Source organism: Histomonas meleagridis (genome assembly GCF_020186115.1).
Source record: "Histomonas meleagridis strain 2922-C6/04-10x chromosome Unknown contig_6, whole genome shotgun sequence".
NCBI classification, from domain to species: Eukaryota; Parabasalia; order Tritrichomonadida; family Dientamoebidae; genus Histomonas; species Histomonas meleagridis.
Genome location: NW_027150902.1, coordinates 898,226 through 916,902, shown reverse-complemented (window position 1 = coordinate 916,902; position 18,677 = coordinate 898,226). Strand labels below are relative to the sequence as shown.

General features: G+C 26.8%; 2 protein-coding genes across 2 annotated transcripts; both read left to right on the top strand.

Moving 5' to 3' along the window:
- Window positions 1-6,769: 6,769 nt before the first annotated feature.
- On the top strand, window positions 6,770-10,336 carry GO595_008123 (uncharacterized protein; the record flags this gene model as incomplete). Its single annotated transcript, XM_067921663.1, has 2 exons — window positions 6,770-8,323; window positions 9,911-10,336. 2 exons carry the CDS (start codon window positions 6,770-6,772, stop codon window positions 10,334-10,336), a joined length of 1,980 nt encoding a protein of 659 aa, XP_067771957.1.
- Window positions 10,337-13,402: 3,066 nt separating this feature from the next.
- On the top strand, window positions 13,403-14,287 carry GO595_008122 (polycystic kidney disease protein 1-like 3; the record flags this gene model as incomplete). The annotated part of the gene is made up of 1 exon (XM_067921662.1): window positions 13,403-14,287. The coding sequence occupies one exon, from the start codon at window positions 13,403-13,405 to the stop codon at window positions 14,285-14,287; it is 885 nt and encodes a 294-aa protein (XP_067771956.1).
- Window positions 14,288-18,677: the final 4,390 nt, after the last annotated feature.

Genomic DNA, 18,677 nt, shown 5'->3' with positions numbered 1-18,677 from the left:
AATATATTTGCTAAAATTAGTATAACTATTATTAAAAATGGTAATAGAAATGGGTTTTCTGAGTTATTAACATATTTCCAATATATTAAAATCCAAAGACATTTTGATATTACTAAATTTGTACAAGAAATTTTATGTGAAATATTAGAAAACTTAAACAATAATATAAATGAATCAATTTTATCTATAGTAATGTCCGAAGTTTTTTGTTATTTGTTTTATATACCAAATGTTGAACCATTTTATTATAATTTAGAACTTTTATCTTTACATGATAATCATGTTAATAATTCTTTAACTAAAATTAGTTATATTAATAATTCTCTTTATTTAAAAGAAGGAAATTATAATTTCCGTATACCTGATAATTATAAATTTAATTTTTCTGTGAGAATTACTTCAGATAGTAAATGGCTTGATATAAAAATTGCTTATTCTTTGATTAACTTAATAAATTCAACATTTTCATTAAAAGAACAAGAAGCAAAACGTAATTTTGATTTAAGTTTTCCATTTTTTGATAAACAATTAAAATATTATGAAGCTTATTCATTAATAATTTATTATATAATACGTAATGATCCTGAACAATTCGATGATATTTATGATATCTTTATGAAAAGATATAAAAATCGATCATTATATAACCAATTTGAATTATCATTTTTTGCTTTAGCTTTTTATCAAATACTTAAACCTAATAATTATCAAAGGTTTAATGATTTCATAGAAACATTTAAAAATTATTTCGATAAAATAATACCATCAAATACGCAAAAGTTTAATATATTTTCTAAGCAATTAATTCAAGCCGAGTTTTATGAACTTACACGTGAATTTACTTTAAATTTCTTTAATTTATTAAAAGAGAAATCTGAACTAATGAAAAATATATCTATTGATCGATTAAATAGATTACAATTAAACGAAATATCAAATAAAATTAAGAACATCATTGATATTTCAACATTTTCAATAAAGTTTCAACAAGAACATCAAACATTTTTATCTGAATTACAAAATAAAATGATAACATGTAAAAAAGCTTATAAACATATTTCAAGAGATTTATTATCGAATGGTGGGCCTTGGTGTATCTCTAATAAAATTGAACATTGGAAACTTTGGTCAATTTATGATAATAAATATCGTCGAATGTTCTTAAAGCCGAATAATAAATTTGATGATCATAAAATTGCTTCTGATCGACGTGATCATATCATAATTAAGAAAATCGATATTAAAGAACCTAAAATTGAAGAAGAAGAAGAAGAAGAAAATATTAAAGATGAAGAAATCCAAAAATCTTCACAAGAATGTATATTTTCAACGCAATGTCAATTAATTACTATACATGGACAAATCGATGGAACATTTTTCTTATATAATACCGAAATATTTTTCAGTGGTAATGAAAGTCATTATGTGCAATTCCCTTTATCAACAATTAAAATGATATTACATCGCGCATATTTACATTTTAATTATGGATTAGAATTCTTCCTTATCAAACAAAAGAGTTATTTCTTTTATTTTTGTAATAATGGAATTCGAGAGAAAATATTACAAAAAATTAATAACTTAAATTATCCTTATCTTAAACAAGGTATTAAATTATGGAATTCAAAAGATTATATAAATCAATTTACTAAACGTTGGCAAATTGGGGAAATATCAAATTATGAATATCTAATATATTTAAATCTTTTATCCGGTCGAAGTTTTAATGATTTATCACAATATCCAATCTTTCCATGGATATTATCTAATTATACATCTGAAACAATTGATTTAAATGATCCGAATAATTATCGAGATTTATCTAAACCAATTGGTGCATTAAACATTGAACGATTAAATAAACTTAAACGTGACTATGAATTATGTCCAGAATCACCAGAAAAATGTTTATATCGATTACATTATTCGACATCTTCTTACATAGTTCATTATTTAATGCGACTTGAGCCTTTTACTTCTTTACATATTGGAATGCATGATGAAAAATTCGATAAACCAAATCGTACATTTTGGTCTATAGCTAAAAGTTATGATGCAGTAACATCATTAAACAATGATTTTAGGGAAATAATTCCCGAATTCTTCACGTTACCTGATTTTTTGATTAATAAAAATCAATTTGATTTAGGAATTCATGAAGATTTAAATATACAAATTGGTGATGTAATATTACCACCGTGGAGTAAAGATGCTGATGATTTCATTAGTATTCATCGTAAAGCTTTAGAAAGTCAATATGTCTCTGAACATTTAAATGAATGGATCGATTTAATATTTGGTTATGCACAAAATGGGGAAAATGCGATAAAATGTAATAATACATTTCATGCATATTGTTATGAATCTTCATTAATGAAATATAACGCTTATAATAATCCTGATTTAACATTTGATATCCAAATACATGCAAGTAATTTCGGTATTATACCTAAACAATTATTTAATGTCGTACATCCAAAACGTACTTATGTACCTATACCTTCATTAATTACGTCATTTTCTTCTTTAAATATATTATTAACACTACAAAACCCGATTTTTTATTTATCATTTGCGGAAAGTCATTTGTTTATGATAAGTAACGAAATGAAATTTTATTCATTTCCATTACCTAAAGAATTTAAATCGATTGAATTCCAACCATTTATTACACAACATGGAACATTTGAATCATATTTATTATCAGAGAATAATTACATTAATACAATGAAATCATTTTCATTCTTTAATGATCCACTTCGTATTATATTATCTTCACAATGGGATAATACATTTCATATATTTAAAATCGATTTAAAGAATGGTTTAACACATTTATATTCGCAAAGTCAAAATTATTCATTATTAACTTCAGTATGTAATGCGGGAGGAAATTATTTGTTAACTTCATGGAGAGATTCATCATTATCTTTATGGAACATTTCTTCTTTCGATAATAAACTTCAACCTTTGTATCGAATATCTCCACATTTAACATCGATTGTTGATATCGATGCAAATTCAAATTTACAAATCATTGTAAGTATCGACAAAAATAAACAACTTGTTTTGTCTTCGCTTCTAACAGGAAGATATATTCGATCAATTAAAATCGACGTCGATGAACAAATTATACAATATGTAATGTTGTTCGACTTGGGTTATATTGTTGTGGTATCACAAAAACAAACAACAGGTGTCGAAACAACATTTAAATTGTTTAACGTGAATACAATGTACTTAAGGGAAATTAAAATTAATAAATTGTTGGAAAAATATTGCAAAGTCGAAATAGATAATGGATGCATTGGAATAGGAGCAATATTCGAAAATGGTTACTTCGTATATATCGATTTGCCTTCGTTGAAAATTATCGACGAGATTAACTTGGATAAGAAAATATTGGATATAATATTCTTGCAACAATATGAAACATTTTTGTTGTCCGATAACGAAGGAAATTTGATGTATATCAATTTGGGTCATGATTGAAATAATAAAAATGTTTTTTTCGGATTTCATTTTTTATGATACCGTTCGTTCATTTAATTGATGATTGAAAACTTTTTTGCAATTTAATTTATGATCATTGATGATTTTTGGTGAAATTTCACCGAAAATTTTTCTAAAATAAATTCAAGATTGAATTTGTGATTCTAAGATTTACGATAAAATTGACATTATGTGATCGATCACTTTTTCGGCGGGGAAAAATCGGTTTCACTTCATCTATATGCTGTAAAGTTAAGAAATTGATGTGAAATACTCAAATTTATTTTCAAAAAGTCATCCTAACAACAATTCTCCAAAATAATTGCCCATTATTTATTTTAAATTATCTTATTTTTTTGTTCGATGGAAATAAAAAGTTCACATGAAAATAAGGACTTATCATTCCTTAATCAACTCGAATATATAGTATATAATTTAAACACTGAAAACTTAGATGAATCTGTCAAAAAAGTAATGGATATTTTTGATAATGATTTTCCATATTTATTTATACATATTATTTCTCAATTAGTATTTTCTTCAATTGTATCACAAAAGGGTAATTTTGATTTTGCAATACAATTTTTAAAAATACTTCAAGAAAAGAATAAAGAACACATTAAAATCAATTATACGAAGAATAAATTGTTTTCAATGTTAAATTTTTCATATAGACCACAAGAATCATATTATATTATAGAAAAAATGATAGAACAAGGTTTAGTTGATCCAAGTTTTGTAAAATCTCAGCCAACATATTATTTTGCACATTATTTTTCAAAAGATGAAATAATTTCAAAGTGTTTTAATTCTTTTAAAAATTATTTTACGAAAAACATTGAAAAACTATCGAATAACGATTGGGAACTTCATAAGAAATATGTTAAAGAAGGAGTTAATCCAAATGAAATTGCAAAAATAATTCGAAATGATGAAATCGAAAAACTTCAAGAAATGACAGCACAAAATGATTTTAACTTTAATCAAGAAATTGAGCCATCACTTTATGAACGATATTCATTTATTAATGAAGAAAATGTTTCATTAATTGATTATGCAGCATTTTTTGGATCAATTAATTGTTTTAGGTTTTTATTATTAAACGGAGCGAATGTTAATAAAACAGGTAAATATGCTATTGCAGGTGCGAATCTTGAAATTATTCATTTATGTGAACAAAATCATACTGATTTTAGAGACACACATGAAATAGCAATTGAATATCATCGAAATGATATCTTTAAATATATGTATGATAAAAAGATATATCAATTTAAAGATTTAGCAGCGATAGGAAGGAAATGTATTCTCTTTTTTAATTATGAACTTTTATCATTTTTAGAAGAAGAAGGGATGAAAACAAATGATGTTCTTGTTAATGAATCAGCTAAAATTGGAAATATTTATTTAATAAAACATTTTCTTGAAGGATATGATCGAATTCCAACAAATATTTTATATTGTTCAATAATCTCAGAAAACATTGAACTTGTGAAATATATTATAGAAGAAAAGAAATTTGATGTTAATACCAAAAATATTTATATCATTTTTTTACTGTTTATTTCATTCAAAATATTTCTCATTTTATTATTTGGAATTATTTTAAATGTTTTGAAGAACCAATTATTACAGCATCTTTGAATAATCTTAATGAAATTCTTAAATTCTTTCTTGAGAATTATAAATTTAATATCAATGTAAATGTAAAATATATTTAATTTGTTTATTTAAATTTTTTTTTTAAATCCTAATGTTTCAATTCATAAATTGGATTTTATATATTCATTAGAAAACACCTCTTATTTTTGCATCGATGAACAATAATACAGAAATTGTTAAATTACTTCTTGAACAAAAAGGAATCGATTTAAATGCTAAAGATGTATATTTGTATTATTTAATGATTGTTTTCATAATATGATGCTCTAAAAATATATTCGGAAATTATTCAAAATATTTTACACGGCACTTCTTTATGCTTCTAAAAATGGTTACATTGAAATTGTTAAATTACTTCTTGAACAAAAAGAAATTGATGTAAATGTCAAAGATATTTATTAAATCTATTTAAAATTTGCTTTAATAATTTCATATTTACAAATAATAATTGGAAGTTATTGAAATTATTTGAAGTATCACTTATAGTAGCTTCCTTAAATGATCATATAGAAATAGTTAAATTACTTCTTGAACAAAAAGGAATTGATATTAATGCAAAAAATATTTATTTGTTTTGTTTAAAATTGATTATAATAATTTAATGTTTCAAAATAATATACGGAAATTATTTAAAATATTATGGACAGCATTTATGTATGCATCTTTTAAAGGTAAAATAAACATAGTTAAATTACTTCTTGAACAAAAAGGAATTGATATTAATGCAAGAAATATTTATTTGTTTTGTTTAAAATCGATTTTAATAATTTGATGTTTCAAAATAATATACGGAAATTATTTAAATTATTTAGAACAGCACTTATGTTAGCATCTCTAGAAGGTCATTCAGAAATAGTTAAATTACTTCTTGAACAAAAAGGTATTGATATCAATACTCAAAGTATTTATTTAATTAATTTCAAATTAATTTTGATAATTTGGTTTTTCAAAATAGTATTCGGAAATTATTTTAAATATTTAAAACTTTAAGCGCTTTAGAACAGTTTTATCAAAATCAAATTGACAGAGGTATCAAGGAAATCCTTTCAAAAATGAAAAAGTAAATAATTTTCTGACACCTGAATTTATTTCTATTTTAACTTAATGTGGGTGAGGATTTATCTCTTCAGGCTTTATAAAAATAAGTTAATGCATAGGTGCTATATGATAATTTTTCATTCAATTTATTTTTAAAATATGAAATATAGTGTTTAAAATATATAAATATGAAGTCATAGGTGAATATCGTCATTTTGTGCTTCTTTGTTATAAAATCTAGATTTTATAAGAAGTACAATTAAATATAGATAATATGACTAATATAAATAATCGATACGGGTGATTGGTCTAGTGGAATGATTCTCGCTTTGGGTGCGAGAGGTCTCGGGTTCGATTCCCGAATCGCCCCTAATTTTTTGTTAAATTGATCGTTAATATTTTTTTTTATACTTACAAATCAAAAAAAAAAAGTTTTAAATGTTTATATTTTGAATGTTTTTCTTAGTTTTTGTAAATTTATTTCATCATGATGAAAGGACTCACTTCAGGAAGGCTTCTACATTTTAGGGCACCCCTATTAAGTGAATTCACTTTTAAAATTTGGCACTTTTAAAAAATGGATGATGATGAAATCAAAAATCTCTTAACACTTTACAATGATGTCTCTAGTAACAAATCTGAAAACAACCCAAGTTCAAGAGCATTGTCTGAATTTGGTTCTGGTCTAAATGAAAAAAAAATTAGTGATTATATCAGACAATCTATTGCATCTGATTTATCTCCCAATCGTGTTTTACGTGCAATTTTTGAATCTCTTGCAGAATCACAAAACTCTCTAATATCTGAGACAGTATTATGTTCAATTCGAGCAATTCTTCGGTGGCAATTTCAAACATTAGAATCTGCTCGAGCCTTTACATTAGAACTTACCAAGATAGTACCATTTCTTACACAAGTGTCCACATTACGTAAGTCATTTCAACTCATGGATAAAACATTTCAAAAGATTTGTTCATTAAAAGAAGAGAAACCTTCAAAACAATACATATCTGAAGCAGTTCTATCCATCATTCCACCACTCTTCAATATCTTAAATGAAGAAACCACTGAATTTGAGAACAAAGATGGGGCATTTCCATCTAATGTTCATTGTCAAAGATGGCTCGACAACATAATCATGTCCAAATTCCCCGACTATGCATTACCATCAATCATTGACACATTAATGGAGTTACCATTAACTGAAACCCAAATCTCAGATTTCATTGAATCTATTTTTTCATCCCTTAAAGAGACGAAATTATCGATTGTCGCCGAAAAGATATTACCACCATTACGTAAGTATCCCAAATTATCATTTTCATGTTTAAACAAATTTATTCTTACAGCGTTAGAATTAGAAAAAGAAAATAATGCTGAAAGTTCCCAATCATTATGTAATTTAATTAAGACATTATTTACAATCTCTACATCATCACGAACAGTCTTAGATGGCTTTGTAAAGATACTTACATCGCAAATAGGACTTCCGAGTCATTTTACCCCATTTCTAATTGCATTAACATTTAACTTATCACGACTTGCGCCTAAAGTTAAAGACACATTTTTAAAGTTCTTTAATGAACAACTTAAAATTGATTCGATTCGAATCCGAAGTAATTTCTTAACAAGTAATTATTATTTACGGAAAGAGTTTTCATCAATGATATCGATTGAGAAAGCGTTTTCGAAAGCGATTCAATTGTCAAGTTATCATATTGAAAGTAATGCTCATTATTTTGTAGAGTTTGCATTTATATTAATTGATGAAGCAAATTTCGGAAGTTATTTTAAGAAAGATAATGGAAAAATCAAAGAATGTAATAGTGACTTTAAACCAATACCATTACGCCAAATACAAATTGGAATTAAAATCCTTAAAAAGTCATTAAAATTATTTCATTCATCATCGAATGAAATCTATAATCAAATAGTACAACGATTAATATCTAATTCCACAAATTCTATTTATTTAATACAAATATTAAATTCACCAGAACATTTATTAGAAGTCATTGATTATATGCAATATTTAGATTTAGATGTGATTGAACAATTAATGAAATTTGCAGTACCGAAGATTATACAAAACGAAGGATTATTCGATAGAGCTATTATTAACTCACGAAAAGTATTTTTTAATCGGACAGAGAAAGCAAAATTAAATGGAGTTGCTGCATTATTTTATTTAATATTACCAATTCCAGAGAAAACATTTACACAAACATATGAAGACTTTAATGATAATCAAAGTAATATCAATGAAAATTTACAATTCGAAGTATATTCTGCTTTAATTCGAGGCTTAAATCAATCAGATATAATTCAAGCGGATATATTATTTTTCATACCATTTTTATTAAAGAATAATCCGAACTTAAGTAATTTAATATGTCAAACATTAACAGAGAAATTGAATGAAGTATATGATCCGAATGATGAAATATTTCCATTAAAAATTCAAGAATCAACACCACATTTAATATATTGTATCTTTAAATGTTTACATAATATAAAACAAAAGAATGAAGAATGGAATGATTTAGAATATAAATTAAACAAATTATATAATGAAACATCAGAAATAGATTTTGATAAATTAAAAGAAGATTTAGGTATATTTACTAAACCAGATGTACGAGAAATAGTAATAAGTATTATATTAGTAATGTTTAATAATGTCTTTTTAGAAGATAAAGATATTGCATTAGCATTATTTCGATTATATGATCGAATTAAATATAAACGATATGAAATCGAAAAGATAAATCATAAAGAAGAGAATAATCAAAAATCGAATTTAAAGTTTCCACATTTTATGGATACTCAACGTTTAAAGAAATTATTTCAATTATTTAAAGATAAAAAAGGGGATTATAGTGATGATTATGGTATTCAACTTTATTCATTAAATATAATAAAAGAAATGATAATCGAATTAAATGAATTACGATTAGAATTACGTGTACATCGATTTAAATATGTAATAATATTAGGCGAAATATTATTTGATTCTTATGATATACAATGGTCAGAACCACCTGCGGGTATTAAGAACAATATATCATTGATAGAAATATTATCCAAATGTTGTTTACAATTAATTAATTTTGTTTTTGAAACTTATGATAAAAATAATTTTAAATATTTCTTAGAGAAATCTGGATTAATAAGTAGTAAACAAGAAATTAAAGATTCACAACAAATAATTATTCAACGAATTAAACAAAATGTACGTAATAAAACGAATAAAATCATTGGATACTTTTGTGATATCTCTGAAAAGATATCATTATATTGTAGTTATGATTCAAAAAACTTCAAAATCATTGATAAAATTACAAAACAATTAATAATGTCTAATTCATTATATGCTGGTAAGTTATTACATTTATCATGTTATTTTGCACCACAAATTGATTTTGATTTCTTATTACAATATACAAATTTAATTACATCACGTCTAAGTGATGAACAACCAAATTCTTCATCGACAATGTTACAAGAGATGATAAATATTATTAATAATTATTTGATGAACATAAACATAATGATTAATCATTGGTTACCACAATTAAATGTAATTAAGCAAGAAGATATTTCGGACTTCTCAATGAAGATATGTTTATATCTTTTACAATTAGAGAAAATATCAAAAGAATTATTAAAAATCGATTTCAAATTATTTCCTCCAAATTATTATGAATTAATGGTAAAGTTCTTAAACGAATATTATAAATCAATTAATAAATTACTCGAAATGACAATGGTATTACCAAACTCAACAAACGAAGTGTTAAGTGAATTAATTAAAGAAATTACATCAACTTTCGATGATTACGTAATTCGTTTCACAATTAAAAATCAAATGAATGATAAGAAAGTAATGAAAGGAATTTCAAGACAAGAAAAATTCGACGCAAATTATGCGCCGAAATTACATTACATCATCGATAAGGTAAGATCAACAACAAAGAATTTGATACATAAGAAATTACTGGATGAAGAACTGTTGGAGACGTACTGCAGCTTAAAGGGAACGGAAATCAAAATACCAATGAACAATAGGAAGAAAAAGGGAAAAGAAATCGAAGAGGACGAAATGATGGACGAGGAAAGAGACGAAGAGCAAATTTACTATTGAATTGTTGTTAATAAATAATAAAATGTTTGAAGTGAATTTACTATTGTAATGTAATTAATAATTAATAAAATGTTTGAAGTGAATTTACTATTGTAATGTAATTAATAATTAATAAAATGTTTGAAGTGAATTTACTATTGTAATGTAATTAATAATTAATAAAATGTTTAAAGTAAATTCACTATTGAAGCGTTGTTGACTAATTAATAGAATGTTTGAAGTGAATTTACTATTGTAATGTAATTAATAATTAATAAAATGTTTAAAGTAAATTCACTATTGAAGCGTTGTTGACTAATTAATAGAATGTTTGAAGTGAATTTGTAATGTAATCAATTTGTGATTCATAAATAATAAAATGTTTTGAATAATTTTACTATCGTGATGTAAATAATGAATAATAAAATGTTTGAAGTAAATTCGTAATGTATGAATTTGTTATTAATAGATCAAGATTATCTTATTATGATTTCGTTTATATATATATTAACACAAAGAACAACTCATAATAATAATAGATAATAATGTTTTCAAATGGTTTTCAGATGAAAATTATCATGCAGATATTTCCAGTTTCAATTTCATATATTTCAAAAGATTTAAAATAATAATATAATAATACGCGATCGTTTTCATTAAGTACTGTGCGCTCTTACATATCATTTGATGCATTTTTTATTTCAGTTGAAATTGAAACAGTCACAACGTCAAATCACTTGATCGGTTTTTTGTCAGACAACAAAAGTCAGGTGACAGACTTCACAACAGCAAACAAATGAAACAAAATCACACTCAAGCAAAACCAAATGAATTAATTCAATTCGCATTAAAATATTTTTATTGATTTCATCATCACATCAGAGTAAAATTTTAGTGCACATCCACAGCTACAACAAATTTCAATTTATTTATTTTCCGCTTAAAACTCTGCAATTTGTTATTCATTTTCACACTTCGAATGCTTGACATCAAATTTCGTCGTCTTACCTCAAAAAGTTCACAACCGCACACAAATTCCCTATCGTTCCCATCAAGCTAAATTTTATATTTCTTCCGAATGATATGTCTCCAAAACGATATTCCTCCAACGCGTCGTGTCACCCGCACGCCAATCAGCATGTCGCGGAGTGCGGTGCCTTCGTCACCGCGGGTCAAAAAGTCGGCGATTGTCAACAAAACGAAACATGTCGTCTGTTTCCTCTGTCTTTTTGACGGGCTTCGTACTCCGTCAATACGTCGCCTTGTCCGCAAACCACAAACAGTTTGTCAAAAGCCATTAATTTCATTTGATCCATCATATTATTCCCCGTCTTCACAAGAAGCGTTTAACCAATTGTACAGGGAGAAGCTGAACTGCTCGTGTTCGGTTGCAGTCGATCCATCGATTGATACCGTACAAAGTCTATTAAAGACATATGCAACGTCGAAACCATACGAGCGACTTCTCATCCATTACTATGGCCAAGGGTCGCACATCCCATCAACAGATGGCAGTGTTTATTTTTTTTCCAATGATCGATCTCGATATAAGATCATCAAATTATTTAATCTCATTAATTTATGTGAATGTCCTTTATGTTTTATCTTCGATTGTTCTTCGTCAGGTTCATTATTACCATTTATTTCTACAGTGAAGAAAGATATATTTGCATTTTTCTCATGTAATGGTGGAGAAGAATTACCGCTATCGACGAACACTCCAATTGATTTGTTCTCTTCGTGTCTTTTGAATCATTATGATACAGCGATTTGGTGGTATAAGATATCACATTCGTCAATTTCGGAAAATTTCGATAATGACAATAATATACCGAAAGAATTTCTTTCTTCTTTTTTAGATTCGATACTTGATGCGATTGCATTTGAGACGCAGCCATTAAATGTTTATGAGTCATATATTGTTGATCCGACAATAGCATTTTTGTTTCGTAATTTTATCTTAGCGCAAAGGATTATGAATTCGTTTAATAACCATTGCATTGCGTATCCCGAAATTAAGTCGACAATTAATCATTTGTTTTGGGGGATTTGGGACTTAGCAATTGATTTTTGTTTAGCGTTACCATTAAATATTGCGTCGAAGAATTTATTTGATTTATGTATGGAAACTTTTAAATCTTTTCCTTCGCCCGGCGTATTTTCGATATATTCTTTTTTTATTAATACGAATCAATTTAAAGAAGAAGCTGCCGAAAATTTGTTGTGTTTCTTGGATAATAATATTAATGATGAGAAACTTTTAAATGATGCATTAAAGTCTTCTTTGCCAAAATATTTAATACAAATGGATAAACCAAATGAAAAATGTCTTTTGATACTTGCGAAGTTAATTGTTCGTGATATAAATTCTCCAATTGCCGCAAAGTTTCCCGTCGGATTTTATTTCTCGAAGAAAATTAATATATTGATGAGTGGTATGTTAAATTTATGTTTAATATTTAATTCAAGTTATACTTCTTCATTTAATCAGTTGGCACAAACATGTAAAGATAAAGCAATAGAATGCGCTCCTTTATCAGAAATATTATTCGCATTGTTGATAGAAAAAGGCGGAGATATGTTACGAATGCAAGGATATTTAAATACATTTTTACCTTTGTTAAATAATAATAGAAATGATATTAGAGCTTCAACTGTTTTCTTATTAGGAATTTCAAAGAATTATAATGTGCTAAATGATATATTAAATATGATAAATGATGAATCTCCTTTAGTGAGAGAACAAGTTCTTTATGCAATTTATAATTTCGGTATATCAAATAAAACTGAAATGGTTTTGGATAAATTGTTAAATGATAATGAAGAGTTCATTAGGAAAATTGCTTTGGATGTGAAAAATGGAAAAAAGAATATGATTAACCCTTTGATCGGTTATTTAATAGATTCTGTTAAAAAACCTGGCTTCATGAAAAGATATCGTAATGGTTTGTTTGATGTAAATTAAATAAAAAAAATTATTTTGTTTGAGAAATTATAAAAAATTTTTTTTCCTTTTTGACCGTTAATAACCGTTGGCAAAAAGTGGCTGTAAATTTTGACGGTTTTCCGGTTGCTTTAACTAATATAATGTACTGTGGAATTGACGCGTCTCATTTTAAAGAAGTAAATGGTATCGCTGTTGTACTTTCCGCCGCTGAAATGCTGAAAGGAAGCTTCCCAAATATGCAAGGTACATTCCTTCATTATGCTGCAGAACTTATAAAAAAAGTTATACCAAACGCAGAATCAATGCCAGAAAAATCCGTCGATATGATGACCTTGAATGCAATGGCTGATGGCGCTGCTTGCGCTTCAGTAGAAGAACTTGAAAAATTTGGCGATGCTTTAGTATCAGCTGCTCTTACAAACGCATCTTTGGCTGGCGAACTTAAAAGAGTTGCTTACGTTGCTTATGCTGCTACATCCCTTCATGGCCCAATATCTCCTGTTATCCAAAATAAAATGCAATCAATAGAAGGTGGACTTCTTTCTTATAGCCCTCCAACAACTTCAGCGCCATCAGCAGGAGGACCACCAGTCTTTACCCCAGGTTCTAATGCCGGAGGTCCACCAGTATTTACTCCAGGATCTTCAAAGGCAAGTGGACCACCTGTTTTCACGCCAGGATCTAATGCACAAGGCCCACCTGTATTCACACCAGATTCTAATGCTGGAGGTCCACCAGTATTTACTCCAGGATCTTCAAAGGCAAGTGGACCACCTGTTTTCACACCACAAAATACACCACCTGATCCTGTTAAAACTCAACCACCACCTTCATCACCTTCATATCCAGAAATAACGGCAAGTATGAGATATGATCCAAATTCTGAAAATAAGAAACAAGATCAAAGTTCAGTTTTGGATCTCGTGAAACTTGCAAATGATGCATTTGAAAATGATGTGTATGAAGTGGCATTCACTGCTTTGCTTGCAAGTGTTGAAGAACTCAAGAAAATGACTAAAAAGTAATTTAAACATCAAAATGCACTTTTTAACAAAATGCGTTGTCACTTTTCAATACGTTCGTATAAAACAAAATCCAAATTTAAAAATTATTATTAATTGTACTTCCATCAACATGTTTATTTGGGTGAATAAATAATTTCATGTTTTCGCCTGAATTATTGTTTGGGGTATATGCACTTTTCCCCATTCCTAAAATTAAATTAATAAATAACACACAGGTATCAAAATTATTATAAAAATAATTTTAACTGGGTGCGAAATTATGAAATAAAATTGTTTCTCTGTTAGAAATTATATAATATTTTTAATAGGTACTTTTTTATTAAAATAAAAACATACACAATATTTTTGATAAAATAATATTAATAAGTGCATTTTTCCTCAATATTTGCACCATTCATAATCACAAATTATCATTGTTAAACACTTTTTTTTGCTGAAGTTTAAATGATTTTGATAATATTATTATAAATATTCAAATACAAAAAAAAAATTATATTAAACATAAATTTATTGAATTGATTGATATATTTTATCTCTTAAATCCATTTGTGTATCTTCATCAGATTCATAAAATTGATCTTTTGTTATTCCGCAAATTCTTTCAAACATTTCATCGCCTATAAACACTTCAGGGAATTTTGGCTTTGGGTTTAATTTCTTTAAGTCGAATTTCTTTAAATCCAAATTTATAAAACTTGATTCCAATTCTAATTCCGAATGAGTCTTAAACAATTCAATTTTTTCATAAGTTTCGCATTGAATACGTTTATCCACTTTTTCATGGCTTAACTCCAAAAGTGGCACTCCTTTACATAACATGTACAAAAATGAACGAATTTTTTCATCGTAATTAAAAACTCCAATTAATTCATGAATAATATTTGCGTTTTCTATTGTGGCTATTTCTTTTGGGTTACTTTTATATTTTTCGATTAATTCATTTTTAATATTTTTATTTAGTAAAGGATTTAATAATGCTGAAACTTTATTACCGAATTCATTTAAATTTTGAATTTCGATTTTTAAAGTTTTATTTTTCTTTAATTTATTAAAGAAAATCGAAATATTTTTAGGTACAATTGAATTAAATTTACCAAACTTAAATATATCAAATCCATTATTTCGTAATATGTCCATAATTTTCGTGTTCGTTTTTATCATTGTTAAACATTGTAATAAAGTACCTTTTAATATGAATGATGACGTTGAGTTTGCAACTTCGATTAATTTCTCAACAATTTTTAATTCGATACATTTATCTAAAGTAATATCAGAAGAAGCGAAATGTGCAAGTGCTAAAAACACACTTCTTTTCTCAGTGATTGAAGAAGATTGTAACTTATTTAAAACAGTTGGTAAAAATGGATATAACTTTTCAGCGCCGACTTTCGTTTTAACTAATTCACCAAATAAATGTGGCGGAATTCGTGGATGACCATTTTCTTTTAGTATCGAAGGTTGTGACATTATATATTCGTCATTATTTAATTCTTCGAATGCTATTTTTATAGCAGTATCAAAAGTATTCAAGTATTCGATGTTACAATTATTGATCCAATATTTAATTTCTTCATCGACATTTAATTTAGGTAAAAGTTCTTCATTTGAAAATAATAAACTATATATAATTCTTGAATTCTGATATAAAAAGGTTTTAATTAAATCTTCTTTAGCAATTAATTTAATTAATTGTGGTTGATTAGCCATAAAATCACAAAACATATTTAAAGTATAATTAATTTGTGTTGGCTTTTGTTCAATAGATAACATATATCGATATAAAAATAACTTAAAGCGTTCATTAGAGAACTCTAAAGCTTTAAGGAATTTAACTCGAAATTCTTTATGTGCACATAAAAACATTTGTTCATTTGTCGTGCTTAAAAACTTCGAGAATATTCCAAAGGTTACTGTAGGCTCAGGTGAAAAACTTAAATAAGAAAACATTTTTTGCGCATTTGATAATTCTGTTATCGAATTACTTAAGTTTAATATTTGTTCCATCATTCCTAATTCACTTAATACTTCAGTGCCTTTAACATCAGCTATAATTAATGATAACGCATGGAAAAATGACCAAATTTGTGAGTTATCATCAATGATATTGTTCTTACGGATTGATGTTAATACATATGTCGTCGCATTCTTCATTTGTGTCGATGATCCTAATAATGAAACTCCCCATTTAACATCTAATAAGAATCGTATTAAACTTAATAAACAATTTGACGTCTTACTTTTCATTTGGATTTCTTTTAATTGGAAAAAAGTTGTCGAAAAATAATCTAAAAGTCGAATTATAAAATGTTTCGTTTGTGAATTAAGTTCATCAATATTATTATGTGGTAAAACAGATGTTAAAAGTAATTGAATAGTATCCCAATCAAGTTGTGAATCATCTGTTGATGCATTAATGCTTTGGATAAAATTATTCGGTAAACTTGGTGATGATAATGAATTATATATATCATAAATAATAGATGTGGTACTTTCAGAATTTGTAGATATGGTTGACTTATAGATATGATCGGGATTAAAATGATTAGAATATGACATAAACTCATCTAAATGTTTGGAAAACATAGGCTGTTCTTTGGTGATTTCATTTAACTGAAAAATAAACCCTTTCTCAAAAAGTTGATTGAGGAGGAGACCGTTAAATGGAATCAAAATGGAATTTTGCGTTGCTGGAGGCTTAAACAAGCCTTTGATGATGTTGATTACATTTGTTGTCTCACGAAAAAGACATTTAACAAGATCATCTAATGCACCCATATGAATACCAAAATATAATAACCCTGGCCATGTACGTAGAAGTTTGGTAATTATTGCAACACTGGGAAGAATTGACGTAGTGTCATTGCGTATATGTGAAAGAGGTGAAAGAAGTTTTCCAAGAAATTGTTTTTGTCGAACAATGCATAATTGCTTCTCAAAACAATATCCAATAAAATCAATAAGAAATGAGTTGCTTGAATCAGTTAATGCATCAACAACAATTGTCGAAATTTCAGGAACATCATCCATATTATGACAATGAACAATGGCTTCACACAAATAGCTTAAAACCAATGGCTTGTATGGGTGCTTTGGTGTTGTGTAAAGAGAGATTAGTGCTCGTATTATTGAAATTGGTAATATTCTTCTGTATTTTATAAGAACTGAAACACAGCGAAATGCAGCAACCTTTTCTTCATCAACCTTTTGAATAACATCTTGCGTTTTTTGGTCGATAGCTTGAGCAATTAACTTATCAAAATTGTATTTGCAAATAATTGAATTATCTGAATTTAATTCTATATTGCATATAATACGGAGAACAGATCCTCTTATTTGAGGATTCGGAGATACATAAATATTATGAAGAATTGATGCACAATATTGGTATGGAAATCCAGAGTAATCAATGTTATCAGAGTCATCTTCAAGAATAGTAAGAACTGATTTAATCAGGTTCGTGTTATTAACCCTGTCACAAACCTCTTTTAGAGCTATTGAAAATGGTTCTTTCACCATTTTTTTGTCGAAAACCGTTAATTCTTTTTAGCATTCGTCAAAAAGTGGCATTTTAAAATTTTATCAAAATTCAAAAGATTGAATTAAATATGATTGATTACAATGAAAATAAACGAATAATTTGTAATGATCTAATTTCTCCTATGTCTATTATGATCTATTAAAAATAGCATTATCTATAGTAAGTCACTAAGCTCACAAAATTTTGGCTCTTAATCCTAAATTAAGCCTCAACAGAGACTAAAAATGATGGATATTAACAAGCAAACTCAATTCACGTTAATTTTCATGCTAAGTGATATTAGCTTTACCTTTTTAATTATTCGAAGAAATAAAAAATCGAATAGCATTTTCTCAAGGAATACCAACGGAACTAAACAGACTTGTTTTTGATGGAAGGGAACAAGGTAATCAAAAAACACTTGCTGACTATAAAATTTTTAATAATTCTCCTTCTTTACATATGGCACCTAAACTTAAAGGTGCAAAACCAGTAACTTATATATCCCAAAGAGAAAATTGATGTAAATGTTAAAGTACATATCAAAGATCACTTTACATGTATATATCCAAAAAATCTTACTGAAACAAGTTGGAATGTTAATGTTAATGAAAATGGTATTATAACAAAAAAGATAATCCAAACTCTGTTGAATATGATCATTTGTTCTGGGAATGTTTGTTTGATGTTAATGAATTTAAGTTTGATGAAGGATTTATAGTATCAAAAGAAGGCGCGGGAAAGTTTTTAGAAGAAAAATTATATTATTTGGGACTGAGGGGTAAAGAAGGATTATTCTTAAAGGGAATTAATGGTAATTATCATCGGTCAAATTACCGTTATATTAATGGTGAATTGGAATATGGTTTTCCA